General features: G+C 30.9%; 2 protein-coding genes and 1 non-coding gene across 6 annotated transcripts in view; 1 reads left to right on the plus strand and 2 right to left on the minus strand.

The window, feature by feature from the left end:
- LOC108753044 (tubulin polyglutamylase TTLL5) overlaps positions 1-19,128 on the plus strand; it is a 37,675-nt gene that overhangs the window by 6,662 nt on the left and 11,885 nt on the right. For 3 of the 4 annotated variants that reach the window (XR_001939592.1, XM_018494375.1, XM_018494376.1), the window contains exons 3-15: positions 1,594-1,677; positions 1,759-1,882; positions 2,468-2,574; positions 2,751-2,964; positions 3,891-4,147; positions 4,784-4,983; positions 5,773-5,996; positions 10,184-10,376; positions 10,487-10,652; positions 16,134-16,274; positions 16,787-16,937; positions 18,391-18,557; positions 18,747-18,941. Coding sequence is in view for 2 of the 4 variants with exons in the window: in XM_018494375.1 (XP_018349877.1) it covers positions 1,594-1,677; positions 1,759-1,882; positions 2,468-2,574; positions 2,751-2,964; positions 3,891-4,147; positions 4,784-4,983; positions 5,773-5,996; positions 10,184-10,376; positions 10,487-10,652; positions 16,134-16,274; positions 16,787-16,937; positions 18,391-18,557; positions 18,747-18,941 (2,223 nt within the window). In the remaining 2 variants the exon portion in view is untranslated. The remainder of the gene's footprint in view (positions 1-1,593; positions 1,678-1,758; positions 1,883-2,467; positions 2,575-2,750; positions 2,965-3,890; positions 4,148-4,783; positions 4,984-5,772; positions 5,997-10,183; positions 10,377-10,486; positions 10,653-16,133; positions 16,275-16,786; positions 16,938-18,390; positions 18,558-18,746; positions 18,942-19,128) is intronic. The other variant, XR_001939593.1, reaches the window with a different exon arrangement.
- Trnas-gga lies at positions 1,353-1,428 on the minus strand. Its single transcript has one exon. It is a non-coding gene; the product is annotated as a tRNA-Ser (tRNA).
- LOC108753046 (potassium/sodium hyperpolarization-activated cyclic nucleotide-gated channel 2-like) overlaps positions 18,213-19,128 on the minus strand; it is a 9,967-nt gene continuing 9,051 nt past the window's right edge. The window contains exons 12-13 of the mRNA XM_018494377.1: positions 18,805-18,901; positions 18,213-18,462 (exon numbers count right to left, since the gene is read on the minus strand). The gene's annotated coding sequence lies outside the window, so the exon portion shown is untranslated. The remainder of the gene's footprint in view (positions 18,463-18,804; positions 18,902-19,128) is intronic.

The following is a 19,128-nucleotide window of genomic DNA, read 5'->3' on the forward strand; positions in this document are numbered from 1 at the left end:
TTCTTTAAATGTAGGCGACAAAAAATAAATAGAATTAACTAAAATTATTGTAATTTTATTCAATGTAATTGTTACATATGTATGTTGTTATATATGAACATTTTGTATCACATAAGTTATATTGCTTATAATATAGTTATAAGTAATAATAATAAGAAATAGATAGTGAATGACAGCACGCGTAGAAAACGTAGCCAGGGGCGGCGTAACTCACTGTCCGATGCATACAGTATAGCGAAAATCCCATTTTCGCTGCGATCAGACGATCGCTACACACGCGCGCACGCACACACGCACGCACACAGTAGCTTTGTAAAAATTCGATAACTTCATTTGCAGTTTGAGAAAAAAGGAAAACTTCCATTTCGATGGATCACGTACAGTTCCAAACAAATGTTTATATAACAAATGTAATGTTAATTAAACTTTCATTCCTTTTGGAAATTTAATTTAGACATCATACGTTCCCATTGACACAGAATGCACACAGATCGAGTATTTATAATTAATCAATACTTCGTTTCTTATAAAACGTTCACGCTCGATTGACATACAAACTATTTATTCACTTGAAAACGAGAAATTTACTGATTTATCTCACTTAAGAGTCCGTTTTATTATCGATGATTCATAATTATTAATTATTGTCAAATAGTATTATTCAGTGACTAAAAATCACTTGAAGAAAGAAGAAACACACGAAGCGTTTACTCGATGATATCAAGCATGAATATTTAATGTATGAATGGTACCCCAATTATACATTTAATTACACATTTAATAGAAAACGATAAAAAATAAATGTTATATTATTACTTGTAACGTAGTAAGATTAAAAAAGATCCGCAAAAATTTGCACCTTATCTTCATATATGTATCTTCTACTACAAAAATAGTATTAAAACATTTTTATGTGGTTAAAAAGTTACAGTTACACCATGAAAACCAATGATTAATGATCGATGCTTTTCGATACAATGGCATTTAATCACTGCCACCTAGATGAAAAGTATGGATAATGAAGCAACAGTCGTGTTATACGTAGTATTAATTTAAACATTCTAGATTATGTTAAACAATCGATGACCCATGGTACCTCCTATAAAACATTAAGAATATATTTTCAACAAAAAAAAATACAATATATCAAATACGATACAGAACCATCACAAATGTGGTCAAAGTTAGATGTTTCGAATAATACAATATATATATTCTTTATTAAATCAATTTATTTCAGATATGATTGCACGCTGATAACTTTCGGACTTTCAACACAATCAGTTTAAAACGCTAATAATCCCTCCTAAATTAAGTTAGAAGAACTGTAAAGAACTTATTGCGAAAAATATTACCTCAGCCAGGGTTCGAACCTGGGACTTCTCAACTTTCCAGGGCGAATATCTTAGCCAACTCGACCACTGAGGTTTCGGAAATATTCCTCGCAATAACTGATATGTATAGAGAAAACATTCTCTTACACGTTATATGATCGCGTGTGTGTAAAAACACATACATATATGTATATATATGTATGCGTGCGTGCGTGCGTGCGTGTGTTGTGTAATATTTTATTAATATCTTTTTTTCTAGCACAACGAATGCAAGAAATGCAATAAACAACGAATGGTTATTGAATGGACCAAATGGAAGCAAGATGCCCATTTTACGCTTTAAGTAAGTTGATATAAGAATATCTTCGATGATTTTTATTTTTAAAACGAATATTTAAGCAACTGTATTTTGCTTATTTCTCAGATGTTCCGCTTTAGCAACGCCACCAGAAAACCCACCTGCGAAGCAGCTACACATGACTTACAAGATCTTTCAAACTGACACTAAACTCATTAATCTTCTGCTGCAATCACACGGTCTAATGGAGGTACAGTTTTAGTAATATATTATGCAGTTAATTTTCATATACATTTATATACAAAGTATACCGAATAATTAGGCTTCGTAGCCACGTTTTTTTGCATATTTTCTAATTTGTTGTGCTAATAGTTTTTGAATTCCAATATTACACATTTAATTCTGCGTTATCAGTTATATATAGTAAATCAATCATTTATACAATATAAATTTTTATTTAAAAGTTAGTGAAGATAGCCAGTTTAAATATTATACACATGCAATATATGCTTTTCGTACTTTATTTATTTATGATATAACGAAGTAAGATGTTATTCATTTGTTTGAAAAACAAAAACAGTCGCTCAGAAAAGGAATGAAGAAATCGAATTTGAAAATAATCCTAAATAGCACATTTATTTGAGCACATTTAAAAAGTTATTTTCTCCAAAAATTTTAAAGGTTTCTGTAAGAAAAAGTGTATAAAATATTAATGAAGAAATAAAGAAAATAAACCATTTTTGTTTATTTCTAATACAATTTTCAATATTGAGAAATATCCAAGAGACTTTTATTTTATCTTTGCAAATAAAAATTTCTCTATCTTTATTTTTAGGTACCTATGAATGAGACAGATTTTAACATATTATGGATGGGAAGTCATCCAAAACCGGACATCTTGCGAAATTTGATGCCTTATCAAAAAATAAATCATTTTCCTAGGTAAGAGTGAATTATTAAGAAACAGTTTTCACATAATCTAAGATAATATTTTACGGATTTAAATAGTCATAAATAATTTATATAAACTTTGAAAATTTTTATTTAAATTTTTATAGAATATAATGTAAAATCTTCATGGCTATTAACTTGACCTTCCTTAAATATCTATTTTTTAGATCGTACGAAATTACCCGAAAAGATCGCCTTTATAAAAATATCGAAGCTATGCAAAGAAGTAAGGGTCTTCGAAATCTTGATTTTATACCTCAGACATTTTTACTGCCTACTGAAGCCAGAGAGTTGATTTCGGCGCATTTCAGATATAGAGGGCCTTGGATTGTCAAGCCTAAAGCTAGTTCGCGAGGCCGTGGCATTTATATTGTTAATAATGTAAGACACACTTCAGTATTTTATGAATTTTTTTACATTATTTAAACTGTCGTTAAGTAAAAGTTTCTTATATAAATATATTGAGAGAGTTTATTAGTAAAAGTTTCTTATAATAATTATAATTATTTATGATAGTTATTTCGATAATTATTCGGATAAACGGACATCATTTGACAACCGATGATCTTGATCTTAACACATGTTGTCAAAGTTATGATTATGAGTGACCTTCAAAAAGTTTTAGGTGGCGGTCACTGTTCGATCAAAAGTTATTAATAAATAAAGTTTAAAAAATAATACTTATTTCTGCCATATATTGACGGGTTTACGACTTTCGAAGAGAGGTCCACCCACCTCCCTCCCGTGGGGAACGCGCGTCTTTCTACGCGAAGCAGAGCATCATGGAACAAAATCGGAATGAATTCCAATCGAAATTATTCAATCATTCCCTAGATTGCGTTTTCTGGGGAAAACGGTCGCGATCGGAATCCATTCTGACTTTATTCCATGATAGGATCTACTGTATCTATATGCGTTTGAGTGAGACAGAACAATGATGTAAGAAATAAATTAAGGATGTCACTATTATCGACTTTTTTTATCTGGAATTTAAAAAATCTGTAGGTACTATCGACATCGATCAAGTTCGGCCGGCACTCAAGCCAGCATCCCCTTAATGATGTGATTTAGCAATGATTTTAATTTAGCAATTGTATACTAATAATATTTTTAAATTGCTTTTGGGCGTACAATTAGCCAATAGTATATTTATTGATAAATATAATAACAGATAAATGTTGTATATTCTTGATGTTTGGACTACATCAAGTTGTATATGAATTGTGTTTTATAAAACTGATAATTTTGCGAAGTATATAACATTATACCATTCACTTATCTAATTTTTTTTTATTATATTATTATAGCCTGAGAAGATCCTGACAGATGAATCGGTTATTGTGGCGCAATACATAAATAATCCGCTTTTAATCGACGGACATAAATGCGATTTGCGCCTTTACGTAGCTGTAACGAATTACGATCCCCTGCTAATTTATTTATATGAGGAAGGTTTAGTGAGATTTGCCGCTGTTAAATATGATGGCGGAAGTGAATATGTTTGGAATCCTTGCATGCATCTTTGCAACTATAGTATAAACAAGTTCCACGTGGATTATGTAAAGTAAGTTATACAACAAGTAAATTAGCAAGCTAATATTAATTACAACAAATTAATATTAAATATATTAAGAGAAAATTATTATATTTGTATGATAAAGTATAAATATATATTTTTTTAATTAGTATAAATATATATATATAAGTATAAATATATATTTTTTTATTTTTTTAAAATAAATATATGTATATATTGTATATATATTAAATGATTAGGATAAAATTGTTTATATTGATAAAAGATACATATATTTTCTATTTATGTAAAGTAATAACTTAAATAGTTAAATATGCTAAAATTTTGAGAAAGTTTTGTAATAAAGTTTACTTAGACAAAATTTTCAGTACATGTTTGCTTGTTTTTGTCTTGCCAAAGTTTCAAATAATTATTCTTATATTATAATGCAAATAATAGTACAATCTTTGTTATTTTACGTCAAGAAAATATTGTAATTTATACAATATTAGCAATGCAAATAAATAAAAAAACGAGAATGAAAAAACACAAGAAAGAAGGGAAGACAAAATAATAAAGTGAAGCAAAAAACATTTTTTAACTTCAAAACAATCATATAACTGAATTAAAAAAATTTCACATAGAAATTACTTAGAAAAATATCTAATAATTATATCCGACTAGGAGTGAAGATCCCGATGCCGAGGATGTAGGACATAAATGGACATTATCGGCATTACTTAGACATTTACGCTCAATGGGTCAAGATACGGAATCGCTTATGCAGCGAATAGAAGATATTATTATAAAGTCAATTCTTGCTACTGCATCTGGAATCGTCAGCGGTTTAAAGCAATTCGTGAAATACCCCGAGACATGTTTCGGTAATAATTTATCTCAAATAATGTCTTTGATGTTTTTTAACATAATATACAGAGTGTAATTTAAAATATGGTTAACAAACTTCAAGTTTGAATATGTGATACACTCCCTACACCAAAACACAAAAAAGTTTATATAAACATTGCTACATCCGCAAACTCATTTTCACTGAGATATAGCTCAAAATGTTTATTAATATAGGAGAAAATAGAAAGTGATATTTATTAATATTTAATATCATTTTCAATTTTTAATTATAACAAATGTTTGAAGTGACTTCTAGTTGATTCTATACACGCTTGGACATGTCGAATCATGGACTGTTGCATTCTTTCAAAGTTCTCGTGGCAATTGCGAATGTTTATAATCATCAAAAATGCGTTAACATAATATCTTCATTGGCGATTAGAACTTTATAAACTAAGGACTTCAAGTGTTCCCATAGATAAAAATCTAAGGGGTTTAAATCATGGGGGGTCAGTACATAATACTTAAAGATTTTGAGTTATGTCTCAGTAACATTGAGTTTGCGAACATATGTTCATATACTTTTTTTCATGTTTTGGTGTGGGACGCTCAGCTCCGAAATTTGTTACCTTATTTTAGTCATACCCTGCGTAAATAGCTAATACTCACGATATGAACAAATATCAATTTATAAAAATTATTTTTAATATGTAAATTCAACGAAAAAAAAACGATCGTTTTGTGATAAATATTATTTTATATTAGAGAAAGATATAAAATAGAAATATAGTATTTCATATGTATATCACACATGTATGTTTTAGAGCTATTTGGCTTCGATATACTGATTGACGATATGTTGAAGCCGTGGTTATTGGAAGTAAATTTAACCCCCTCGTTGGGATGTGATTCACCACTAGATGTTAGACTCAAGTCAGCTTTAATAACAGATTTGCTTACTCTCGTCGGCATAGCTGCTGTCGATCCAATCCTGCGCTCTCAAAATTTAAATCGTGCTGCCATAAATTCCGATAAAAAGATAACTAATGTAAGCTATTTTGCTTTTATTTTTCTTAAATTATTCATATTAATCTTCCATCATATTTATCTTCCATCTATACACAATACACTCAGTGAATACAAAATTATATGTAACGTACCTGCTAGTTGTAATTTCCCATTTCAATAATATAACACGTATGTTATGTTACAGTTATATTGTTGAGTGAGAAATTATAACTACATGTAACTTGCGTTCACTGGGTATTGATTAAATATTAAATTATTTAAAATTTAGATTCGATTATACATTCAGTTATAGATATGTTAAACAATTAATCCCCTACAGCACTAAGTTACACAAAAGTTGCAGCAACGCTGCATGTTGTAGCAATATTGCAGAGATTTTGCAGCGATAATTACTGCAAATTCTGTGTTGTATGGGATGATTTTCAAGGTTAAGAATGCGGTTATCCAAAAAAATATAATACGTTACTGTTAGCGTTACTTAAAAAGTAACAGTTTTTTTCGTTATTTTTTTTTACTTTCTTTTAATGCTCTGCAAAAGTAAAATGTATTGATTTTAAAATTACAATTAATATTTAATAATCAATATTAAAACTAAATTTAAAAACGTAATTTACGAAGATGTTGCGATAAGAACCATTTTTAATTCTGAATTCAAACAAAACTAAGGCTATGTTCCAAAACTTCCTCTCCAAGGAAGATTTTACTCTATATGCTATAGTATACGTTATGTGTATACTATACATTTCGAGTAAAATTGTCCTCGGAAAGGAAGTTTTGGAACGTAGCCTAAAAAGGAAATGTACCTCCATATCGGCCTCATAAGCGGCCCCAAAAAAATATGATTCTAAATTTCATCGTTTATGAATTATTACATATTTAATTTAAATGATTCATAGGGAATTTTGTATTATTCGATAATTGAAATTTTTTGGATAATATAATTGGAATTCCACTTCACGAATCTTTTTAAAAAATTTACAAAGGGTATTACTTACAATACATCAAGACAAAATCGATGAAAACATGTGCTGTCATCCAGCATATTGAATCTATGACATTCAATCTTCACATGCACATTAGATAATGCAAATATCGGCAGTTTATATTATAGTGAAAAGATCAAACGTTTCTACATGTTTTACTTCTCTTCATTCACGATTAGAACAAAATCTGGAAATTATTTACAATAGAGCCTTTCCCAAATTTCGACATTTTTCGACTACAATGTTGATAATAATTTTTGTTATAATTCAAATAGTGATAATAAGTCGGGAGGTCGAAAAATAGTCTTATCTATTTTTTTAAATTATTCATTCTACCTTATCTTCCCGCATAGGGGCGCACGACTGTCCATGCGTAGCGATTCCTATCCCCCCCCCTCCCCCCACCCGCTTAAGGACCCACGACTTTGACGCGAAGCAACTCCCACTTCATCTCCTCCCTGCTTAGAGGTGCACGATTTTCACGCGAAGCGACTCCCACCTTCCTCTCTGCTTAGGGACGCACGAATTTAGAATGTCATTATTAGAGCCGGATTAATGTTCTGAGGACCTGTCAACTGTAACTAGCTATGTCCTCACTACACCTCATCTCCTAGCTCTGTAGCGCCATCACTCCGTCGCTCACCACAGCTTTTGATAGCTTTTGGCAGTGGGAAGAATCGTGAAGAACTACAGTCGACTCGAATCGATACGTCGGTCGGCGAATAGTCCGAGCTCTATAGTCATTATTACTCAGTATATTATTACTCGAATAGAAGTGTATATTTTGCGATCTCCCCCGATTTATTATCACTATTTGAATCATAGCAAAGATTGTTATTAACATTGCAGCCGAAAAATGTCGAAATTAAGAAAAGGTCCTATTGTAAATAATTATCCAAAATCTTTAGGACCTATATTTATTTTGTACAACTAACTCTCCCTTCTTTCCCAATAAGTCTATTATTATTAGATTCATATTGTTATTTCTTGTTTACGTATCTCTTTTGAATTATGATCGTTATTTTGAATCTGCAAGTTCTTTAAATAGTTTGGAATCACTATAGATGCGGGTAAAGATAACGTTTATTCATGGATTCAAGGTGTTCAATAAAAATATACAAACGCTTTCATCGCTTTCATCTTTTGTTGTATTCAGGTGATATCCTTGCCAAGTTTTTAAGAAAAGTCAAGTTGCAATTTCAAGAACATTGTCACAAAAATATCGATTATCGAAAAGTGCCAAATCTCCTATAAAATCATTCAGAAATTCACAATGTAATAATTCATAAACGATGAGATTTAGATGATACTGAGCTACTCCTTCGGGAAACTCCTTTTATGTAGACGCTGTAGAGAGAAATGAGGGTATGTTGAGGAAGGGGCCAATAATCAGAAGATCGGTTCCGTTATGTAGACGACATTTTCGTAATCTGGAGACATGGCAGTGATGAACTTCATAAATTTTTAAACTTTCTCAACAACCAACATTCTAGTATTCGATTCACCATGGACATAGAAGAAAATGGTAAGCTTCCCTTTCTGGATGTTCTTGTCACAAAGAAGACTGATAATACCCCAGACCATCAAATATACAGAAAGCCAACACACACTGACAGATACTTACATGCCGAATCGCACTACCATCCAGCACAAAAACAGTCGGCAGTACACTCACTTGTGCATAAAGCATTCAGTATCTCTGATAAGGAGTATCTACAAACAGAACTCAACCATTTAAAACAAACCTTACAGCGGAACGGATACAATAAGAAAGAAGTGGATGGTACAATCAGCAAACATAGGAGCAAGACAAAGAACCACTGGGACACACAATAACTATAGGAAGAGTTAAACAAAAGAAGCTATTCTTCCATATGTAAGAACAGATCGAATCAGCAGGATTTTGAACAAACAACATTCGAATCATTTTCAAGTTTCCAAGGAAAATCTTAAGAAATTCTAAAGACCAAAGACTTCTACTCAATTCCGCAGGAGTATACAAAATACTTTGTTCTTGCGAGAAAGTATACATCGGTGAAACCAGAAGAATGATCAACGTGTGCATGAAGGAACATAAACGGGATGTCAGGCTGAAACATGCCACGCAATCAGTATTGGCAGAATTGAGACAGGACATCAAATATTATTCGACAAAACTGCTATAACTACAACGATGTCATATTTCCTAAGGAAGTACAGAGAGGTCACAGAAATATAGAAACATCCAGACAATTCGAACAGAGACTCAGGTTATGATGTAAGTAGGATATGGAAAACTGCTCTTTTGACAAACCAAAGAAGACCTTCCCCCTTCCCCAACCCTCATTTCCCTCTGCAGCGTCTACATAAAGGGAGTTTCCCAGAGGAGCAGCTCAGTATCAATGCGTTGCTCACCCTGATGGCAAGGTTCACGAAACGTTGGCATTAGTAATGGACAAAAACATGGCGATAATTCTTCTCATAATTAAAGATAACAACCGTGAAAGCCTAAAAAACATTATATTAATAGTTCACACAAATAGCTTAGCTATGGAGATTCTAAATTCTTACACAGTGTCACAGCGCGCGCGCGCGCGCGCGTGTGTCTCTGTGTGTGTGTGTGTGTGTGTGTGTGTGTGTGTGTGTGTGTGTGTGTGTGTGTGTGTGTGTGTGTGTGTGTGTGTGTGTGTGTGTGTGTGAGGACAAAGGAGGAGGAAGTATGTCACTGGCGCGAGGTTCGAGGCGACGTCACTGGGCATGAGAACTGCAGCAAGGGGCTAACATTACCGGGGTCCACGGTAGAAGGAGATAGGGTTCATATTCTCTCTCTCTTTCTCTCACTCTCTCATTCATTGCATTCTCTTTCCAACCCATTGTCCTTCCTCTTCCACCCATTGTAAACTGCAGTTTTCTCTCTCCCATCCATTGCGATCTTATACTTGCCATCTTATTCGCTCTTTCTTCCTTCCATTGTAGTCCTGTATTTATCATCTTATTCGTGCTCTCCCTCTCTTCCTCTCGTTGCAGTGTCCTACATACCATTTTATTCATGTTTTCCCTCCTACCCATTGGGATTCTATATACTTACCCTATTATTCGCGCGCTCTCTCTTCTTTCCGTTGTTCTGAAAGGTCACATTTCTTTTATTTTGCAAAATATTAGAGAATTTGTAAGAGGTATCAAAAACATTAAATATAAAGAATAATTAATCGACTATGAGCAAAACGTTGTTTTCTTGTTTTAGTATAGAAGAGTGCAGTCTGCAGAAACATTGCCTCAAGAAAGGAAGAATATTAGAAATAATAAAAGTAAAGTAGGTTTAAATTTAGATCAACAACGAATAGTAGCGTCTGCAAAAGCACAATTTGAGAGAAGAGGTGGATTCGTTAGAATATTTCCAAGTCCGAAATCTTGGGAACTCTACTCACAGTACTTAGGTAAATATAATATTTCTTTGATAATAAATTCGTACAGAAAAGTGTCAAGATATTTTCCAAAGTTAATATGTCCTAACAAAATGATATTTTTTATCCATTCTATGTCTTAGATTCAATTACAGGTGCACCAATGATTTCGGATCCGCTAGGTCCAAGGAGATTACCGCAACATATTAATACTAACCATAATCTAATGTTGCATGAACAATTGTTTCCTGCAGCTAATCGCATTACTGGCTACATTGTTTCAGAAGTCATATTAGATAGATTATCTAGGTATGAGGAAATTTTTGTTTTATATAATTATAATAACTACATTTTTATTCACGAATTATTCACTATTACTCTTTCTATAAAAACTCAAATTTAGTAATTTTTCAGTATTATACATTCCAATGATTTTGATCATATGTTATTAATATTTTTATATTAATCGATAATTCTTTTTTTACTTTTTTATAACTAGAAAACGGATGTAATGAACTTAAACCTATAGCCAATTGTCGCAATATATTGTTATGGAAATCAAAACTATATTTACTTCAAATTATTTTATTTGTAACTATTTGCTGTTTGAAATATTGAAGAAAATTTACCTGTTGTAAATCCAAATAGAAAAAATATATAATTATGAACAAGAAGATTATTAGAATGTAAAAAAACTCAAAATTTATGATATACATTTTTGAAAAAATTAATTGAATATTTTAGTATTTAATAACAATTAACATATTTTGGTAATTGTATATATTAAAGACGATCACACAAATTTCAATGACCTTAATATATGCTGTTAAGGTCATGATCTCGAGTGATCTCCAACAAGTTTTAGTCGCCGCTCATTATTCGTTAAAAAGTTGTTAACAAAATAAGTTTAAAAAATAATCTTTTTTCTACTACATAAAACAAAACTTTTCTGTTTTAAAATCTGTTTTAACGGTAAGACCTTCCCTAGTTTATTATCATTATCTGAACCATAACAAAAATTGTTATCAACATTGTAGCCAAAAAATATTGAAATTCGGAAAAGGTCACATTCTATATAATTACCGAATCTTGTTTCGCGTAAAGTCGTTGCAAAATCAAAAACTTTTTACTTTAAAAACAAAAATTATATAAAAAGATAACGTTTTTAAAGAAAATTTTTGTTTCTAAAGCAAAAAAAAATTATTTTTAAACAGAATTTTTGTTTTATACTATAAAAAAGGATGTTATTTCTTAAACTTATTTTATTAATAATTTTTTAATGAATAACGTCTAAAATCTGTTGGAGATCACTTGGGATCCTTGACAATATATGTCAAGATCATTTGAAATCTATGAGGTCGCCCTTAATATGCATAATTACTTCACTTTCGTTTTTCAAATTCTTTCCGCCGGGCAGATTTTCTCGGTCGATGATCAATTATTATTTTCATTTCGACTGATCTCTATAACCAATCTATATTTGTGTATTTTGGTTTTGAGTTGAACCAGAGTAATGTTTTATTCTTAAGTTTCCTGGAGATTGAAATCTTTACTTTTTTGTTACCTTTACTGTAAATCGCGTTATTTTGTTTAGTAATTGTAACGGTAACGTAGTCACATTTTTTTGGTAATGGTAAATGAACAGTTTATCATTACAGTTACTTTTACAGTTACTTTTATTGTTAGTTTGCGCACGATTGGACACAGTTCGAATAGACAAAGCCATTTATAGCGCTTGAGACATAGAAAGCCTCTAAGCATCCGTCCACTGTAATTGGTCGTCGATTTTAAAAAAGTAACGAGAAGTTACTTTCTCAAGTAATGATAACTGTTACTGTTAAACGAGTTACTTTTAAAATTCGGTAACTAGTAACAGTAACGTGTTACTTTTTCTACTCGGTAACTTGTTATTTAAAAAAAATAACTTTTTATTCCTTGATCGTATTACTCCACGCGATGGGCGCGTACATTATATCACTCTGCGCATTTAAATTAACCTTACAATATTTATAAAATTGTTTTGTGTAAAGATATTGCAAAATATACTCGACTTTTCTTTACATTTTTAATGTCTTTTTCCTTGCCAGCGGCAATTTGCTATAGATTTTAAAAAGACATAAGTTTATGTCAACGTCTGTAAATGTATTAAAATCGTGATTATGAATAATATATTAAAGTTGTCAAAAATAAAAGTACAGAGGATGTCCCAAAATTCGCGACTCAAAATACTCTAGCACAAAAGTTCTCAGAGGATTAATTAAAAAATTATTTGTAATTTTTTATTTTAATTAGTAATTTTTTAGATATAAAGAGTGTTGTGTGTGTGTGTGTGTGTGTGTGTGTGTGTGTGTGTGTGTGTGTGTTGTATTATTTAAGTATGGCCGATTACAGACTACGTTTAAACACCCGCCAGTCCAAAAAACGTTGCACATGCAGTAGTATTAAGATTGTATTGAGCGCTCATCTACGTTTACAGATGACCGTCTATACATATCGTCAAAGCACTAGTTTCTGGTAGGTCCCTAATTTTTTATCAGTTTGGTGAATAAATTATTTTATTGCATTTACCGTCATAAATATTCATTGCAAAAAATATTTATAATAAAATTGAACATAGAGAGAGAATTACTCTAATTAATAATAAGTGAGAAGGAGACTTTCAAAATGCATTTTGCCTAAAATTTATATAGTTTTCCGAAAAAAAAGCTACAAGGAAACCACGTGCCTTACAAAAAATAACAATTTGTCAATCAGTAAGATGTAAAATGTTAAAATTACTAAACTATTTCTAATAATGTTAAACGAATATATTTTGTTTGTTTCTAGTTAAAGGATATAATGCACTTCGAATGTCTAGACGTTTTTCAACACAAATTGATAATGAAAAAAATATTTTCAGAATATCGTAGAATAACTTAAAATATGAATCTTTCTAAACTAAACACTATGCCACCTCTAACTAAAAAAATCAAATTTTGGACAAAGTACATCAGAGCCTTCCAAACCGGGCACTGCGGGCCCTTAATCCCCTTGCCAATGCGGTGACGCGGCGTATAACAGTCAGGCACAGTTTCATTGAAAAATAAATATTATATGTGAATATTATACCGAGAAAGAAATAAAAACAAAAAAAGCCTATAGAAGAATATTTATGACTTATTCTATTTTCGTTTGGGATCTCTATTAATCCTAAGAGTTATATTTGCATACTTGCATACTTGCGACAGCTTTAAACTTTGTGTGCCGGGAAGATTAGAAAGTAGTGTTGGAGGGGATAAAATTGAGAGGGGCCTGTTTACTGTTGAAATCTTGGTGGGGACACGATGATGTGACCATTTGAAAGGCTCTGAAGTGCATTTTGGAAGTTTACTCCTCAGATGTAAATATGGAAGTTCTAATTGAGCGCATTTTTATGACGAAAAATTCGACAAAATAAACGTTTAGAAAGAAACGCATGTTACTGCCATCTATTATGATCGGGCATAAGCAAGATCTTTTGTTCAATCAGCTTGTTATTTGCACGTGTCTTATGAAATGAAGGTAATTGTATATATTTCGTTCTGAGAATAATTTAATAGAATATCTTGAAGAAGAAAAACAGAAATTAGTCAGATTTAAGACAAAAATCTGCTATTTCAGAAGCATACAAAAATCCTTCAACTTCCTCATGGAATGCATTTTGATATATGTTCCAATATGTTCCATTCTACGTACTCGGGCCTCTCTCGTGCTACTATCAAAGAAATCAGTTGGACTCGATTTTAATAAGTTTACTACTTAGTACTTTGGATATGTTGTAGAGCATAAAAAAATATTAGACCCATATTTTTTGAATGCTTGTCTCGAGATTTAAGAGGTGAAATACCCCCTCGAAATTTTTTTTTTTTTTTTTTTTTTTTTTTTTTTTTTTTTTTCGAAGCGAATATCATCGAAACTATAATATAAAAGATAGAACAAAATTTTCGAAAATGAAAATTGAATGGCTTCAAGAGAGTACTTTAGAACTATAATAAAAAAATTTTTTTTTATTATTTATTATACCTGCGCACTGTGTACTCGTATATACAAATGCTGAATTTATATCGAAGGTCTTCGAATTTCACTCTAAAGTTTTAGGGATATATTTTCGAAGAGTTATACTATTGATGTGTAAAAAAGAAATCAACTTTTTTTAATCCTACAAAATAGGAGACCACCCCCCCCCCCTAAAACTACTTAAGGAAACATTGATATTCCGATATATGCACCTATGAATGAACACATTATTTGGATTATCCATGAAAATGAAACAGTCGAATGGAATCCTATTTCAGAGTTTTACTAGTTAGCCACACAAGCTTGTTCGAGTGATGGAAGTCAGGATGTTTCTATTGAGAATCTATATTCAACTGCAAATTCATCAATTATTGGCGATGAAAATTTGAGTACAAAACTAATGTGAAAGCTGCAGAGTGTTTAAATGTAGAAGAAAAAAATTCAAGGCAAAATCTTATTTTAATTGCATATCTGAATGAAAGGGCTATCCGATTTTAATCTCTTAAAAAAAGTATGTTTATTAATTTTTGAGATAATTAATCTATAATCACAATAAAATATGATTATTTATATTGTATATAAATTTTTCAGCAGATGACCTGAAGGTGCCATCTTCATTTAAGAGGTGTCTATTTTGGCCCAAACAAAAACAGGAATTAAAAAAGAAAAAAAAATTAAATTCCTGCAATGTCTATATCAGACGAATGGAGAGAATATCACCGAAATCTAATTGAAAAAAGGAAAAAAAATAGAAGAGAAAAGACTGAGAATGGAATTAAGATTAGAGAATCAAAAGTAAAAGAAGAGAAAGAAAAGAAGAAAATAAAAAAAAGCTTCTAAACAAAACTAAAACATAAGAAACATAAGAAAAATGTTACTTTGTTCACATTTCTATTATATTACTAATATGGAAATGATATATTAATAGCAGTCAGTCGTAAAAATATATTAATCTATTATATTAATAAAAGTATAGAAATTATATTAATAAATTAATATAGTATCCATATTTTACTTATTTCACAAATTTATGTATAGTATATTACAAAAAAATATAAATAATAGTAAAGAAATTGAAGTTCTTTGAGTTCTTAGTCTTTTTATGTTACAAAATATCTATGATCAGAATCTATAGTCCTTGACCTGATCAGAAATTGAATCTGAGAGTAAAATATCGATAAAAAATTAGTTCCAAATAATTTACGACGATATTATCTCATTATCAACTTAATTATGGTTATTACATTATTTTTCTAATTAAAGTTTGAATGTTGCTTTATCGTTTGAAAACAAAAAAATTTATATTTTCATATTTTATTACGTTAAAATATTGAGGGCAACATAGGAATGTTCCTTAACCGACCAGAAACTAATGCCTTGACAGTAATTGATCACATTTAAATCGTTATATCTCAGAAGACGTTGCTTAAAATAAAAATTTACAACTAATTTTTTTATTTAATTTTTTGAAAACTTATATGTTATAATACTTTGAGTCTCGAATTTTGGGACACCTTGTATAATACTGAGTATCTATTTCTCCAAATTTTTCATAGATAGGATCATATAACTAAACGTAAAACTAAACGTTACTAAAAAATATTAACTGTCATAAATATGACAGTTAATATTTTATAAAAAATGACAAAAAAAAACAAAATGTGAATCTGCGAAAACATTACGATGCATTGCTACAGCTTTATTTGTATAACTATGTGATCCCGTAAAAGTTAGTAATTAATCATTTCTTTATAGGTACGAAAGATATGAAAGAGCGTTAGTGAAAGGCCACAAACAGAGCTTGGACAGAATGAACAACAAAGAGAATGTAGCTATAGATGTATATAAATATAAAAGTCAAGTATTGCAATCAATGCAAGAAGGCAATAAGTTAAGGTTTGTTATTAAAATTCATATGAGATATCAATTAAACAATATAAGTTACAAGCTCTCATAAATTAAATCAATATGCGAGTAAGAATGCCAATAAGAGCATATTGTTAGTGTGTATTTCTTATTTTATTTCAAATATAAAAGTCAATCAAAATATCACAAACGTTTCGATCCTCTGTTTTGGCTCATCCTCAGTGCAATTAGTATGTCTTAAAATCTATAATCATTGTAAATGCATGTAAACAGATGTGTAAGTTATTAAAAGTTACTTATTAGATTATTTCGTTAGATTATGTTTTATAAATAAACTTGCGTCTTTAATAAAACGTAACAAGCGACTTTTAACTAATAGCTTACACATCTTCTTACACGTCGACTTTTATTAACATTCTTATTCGTGTAATGAATATCAATTAGCCAAGTATTCAATTGCTTGAATATTGTTCAATTAATTTATCTGTTTTTTTATCTTTCTTTCCCATCTGCATAAAAAAAATTATACGACAATATTTCAGTTCTGGTGAAGCAAGGAGAGCCTTCGGTTTATATCTAGGTTATATATTACGGAAAATATCACAGCCTAATGTAGATCCAGTATGTTGCGATCTTGTTATGAAATTTCTCCAACATTCGTCTTGCAGTTTGAGAACACCATTTTTATTTACGGTACGCATTAGTAATAACATTATGGCTGCGGTCCACTTAATGCTTCGAAGCATTTGTAGCGCCAAAAATGGACCGTACCCTATATCTTATTATATAATAAAGTAATTTATTTAAAAAACGCTAAAACATTTTAACAATGGCAAAGGATAAGTGGAATGAGTACGGTAAAATTATCCCCAAAGATAATTTAACGAAATAACCTCCCCCCCCCTCTCTCTCTCTCTCTCTCTCTCTCTCAATAACTAATATAATAGATAAATACGCTACCTAATTCCTTAACTTTTTAAAAAAACCTTCCGTTAGGATAGGTCTTAAGGAGTTTGCAAAATAAAAGTAGTTACATCGCATAATCAGATATAGCGCATAATATAAAGATAGGGGTATTTGTCATGAGCGTCGCGGCATTATAATAATAAAATAAATAAATAAAAGTTTAATTAAAACATTACATTTCATGTTTTAATTAAAAGATATTTCCGCGTGATGTTTCTGACCTCGGAAGAATTCTGAGAAAGCTGATGACAGGCACCTCAAGGATATACGGAAACCAAGAGAGGATATAATCGGACTAGAGCATCGATTCGGGATTCGTTCGCTCGCAGTCCGGATTCTCACAAGGACACTAAGTCCGAATTCCATCTGTCTGTCTAAAATCTGTAATGCGTTAAGGGGAATAATCAAGTAATTGAAAACAAAAATGAAATTATAAAATTAATTTATTAATAAAATATTTTAAGATTTTGAAAAAAGTGTGTGTAAAGTTAATTAGCTCCGATGTCGAAGTCCCCGCGGATCCCGAATCTGTTATGCTCAATTCCTTGACACAACATATTTGATGGCAGCGGTGGGATTCGCAATCGTAAAATCCATCCAGCTGATCTTTGAAAAATTTTTTAAGTTGAAATCGGTCATACAGTGTAATAAAAATAGTACTACTTGGGTTTTACTTTTTAATTTGATACTATAAAGTTGGTACCATTTGGATTTTATAATTTGGTACAGTAATTCGTTTTCAAAGAGTATGATGTACTTTTAGTGCTTTTTTTACCCTTTTTGGAAAGATAAGTTTGTATGATGTTTCACTTGAAACTTCTTTTTCATTTATTTTCATTATTATTGCGTTATGTCTAACTAATTGGGAGATGTAAATTTCAATTTTTTAAACTCATCATTGTAGCATTCTAACGGGCAGGTTTAGGAAAATGAATATCTTGTTTCTACATAATGTATTTATCTTCACTATAAGTTGTTTTTAGATTTATTTTGTTAAATTATTTTAGGGCAAATTTTCTCATATTAATTCCGCTGGACTCTTCAAATTTTAAGTTAAAGTATATAAATCGAGTATCTATTATTGTCGAAGTATTGCGCTATGTCCAAAATACGACAATTTTATATCAGAAGTAAATCGCATAGTTGAATTATTTGTTTGAATGAATAATGTTTTCCATAGTTACCATGCAGTAAGTTAAGCGATAAAGACCGAGCTGCCATCACCGCCAAGCAACTTTCTGATTTTTTGCATCTGTATAACAGAGAAACAGATCTATACGAAGACACCGTAGATCGGTCTCATACCGTTCCTAATAAACTCTTCCAAAAGTTTTTAGCTGCTGCAAGGTATGCACATATGTTGAGTTTTGAAAACATAATCTTGTGAAATTGTATGAGAAAAAGCTACTTATTAAAATACAGAATAGTATCATTTGTATCATATTTTAGGAATAGATACAGAATAGATACAGAAAAATTATGCATATCAAGAACGTCTTATTTCACAATAAATTAAGATATATGATTACGTTACAGTGAACAAGATCTTGATGATGTGCTGATTCTACAAACTCGTCTTTATAAGTGCACTCACAGTTTCTTGGGAAGAAGCGGCTTTGCTGGCAATCTACGCGGCGCAAATCTTCTCGGGTCTTTACCGCATATTACATCGCGAGTGTATTCCAATGCCGCTGCAACAGAACAATGCAGATGTAATAATTCAATTAATAGGTAATTTAATTATTACATGTACCGAATTTCTTATACATTTTGAGAGAGATGGAAGAGAGAAAAAGAGAGGAAAGGGAAAAGAAAAAAGAGAAAGAAAAGAATTATGCACATAATTATAATTCTTAATCTGTTAGAGCTACGTCTACTCTCTCTCTCTCTCTCTCTCTCTCTCTCTCTCTCTCTCTCT

Source organism: Trachymyrmex septentrionalis, unplaced genomic scaffold (assembly GCF_001594115.1).
Source record: "Trachymyrmex septentrionalis isolate Tsep2-gDNA-1 unplaced genomic scaffold, Tsep1.0 scaffold63, whole genome shotgun sequence".
Taxonomy (NCBI): domain Eukaryota; kingdom Metazoa; phylum Arthropoda; class Insecta; order Hymenoptera; family Formicidae; genus Trachymyrmex; species Trachymyrmex septentrionalis.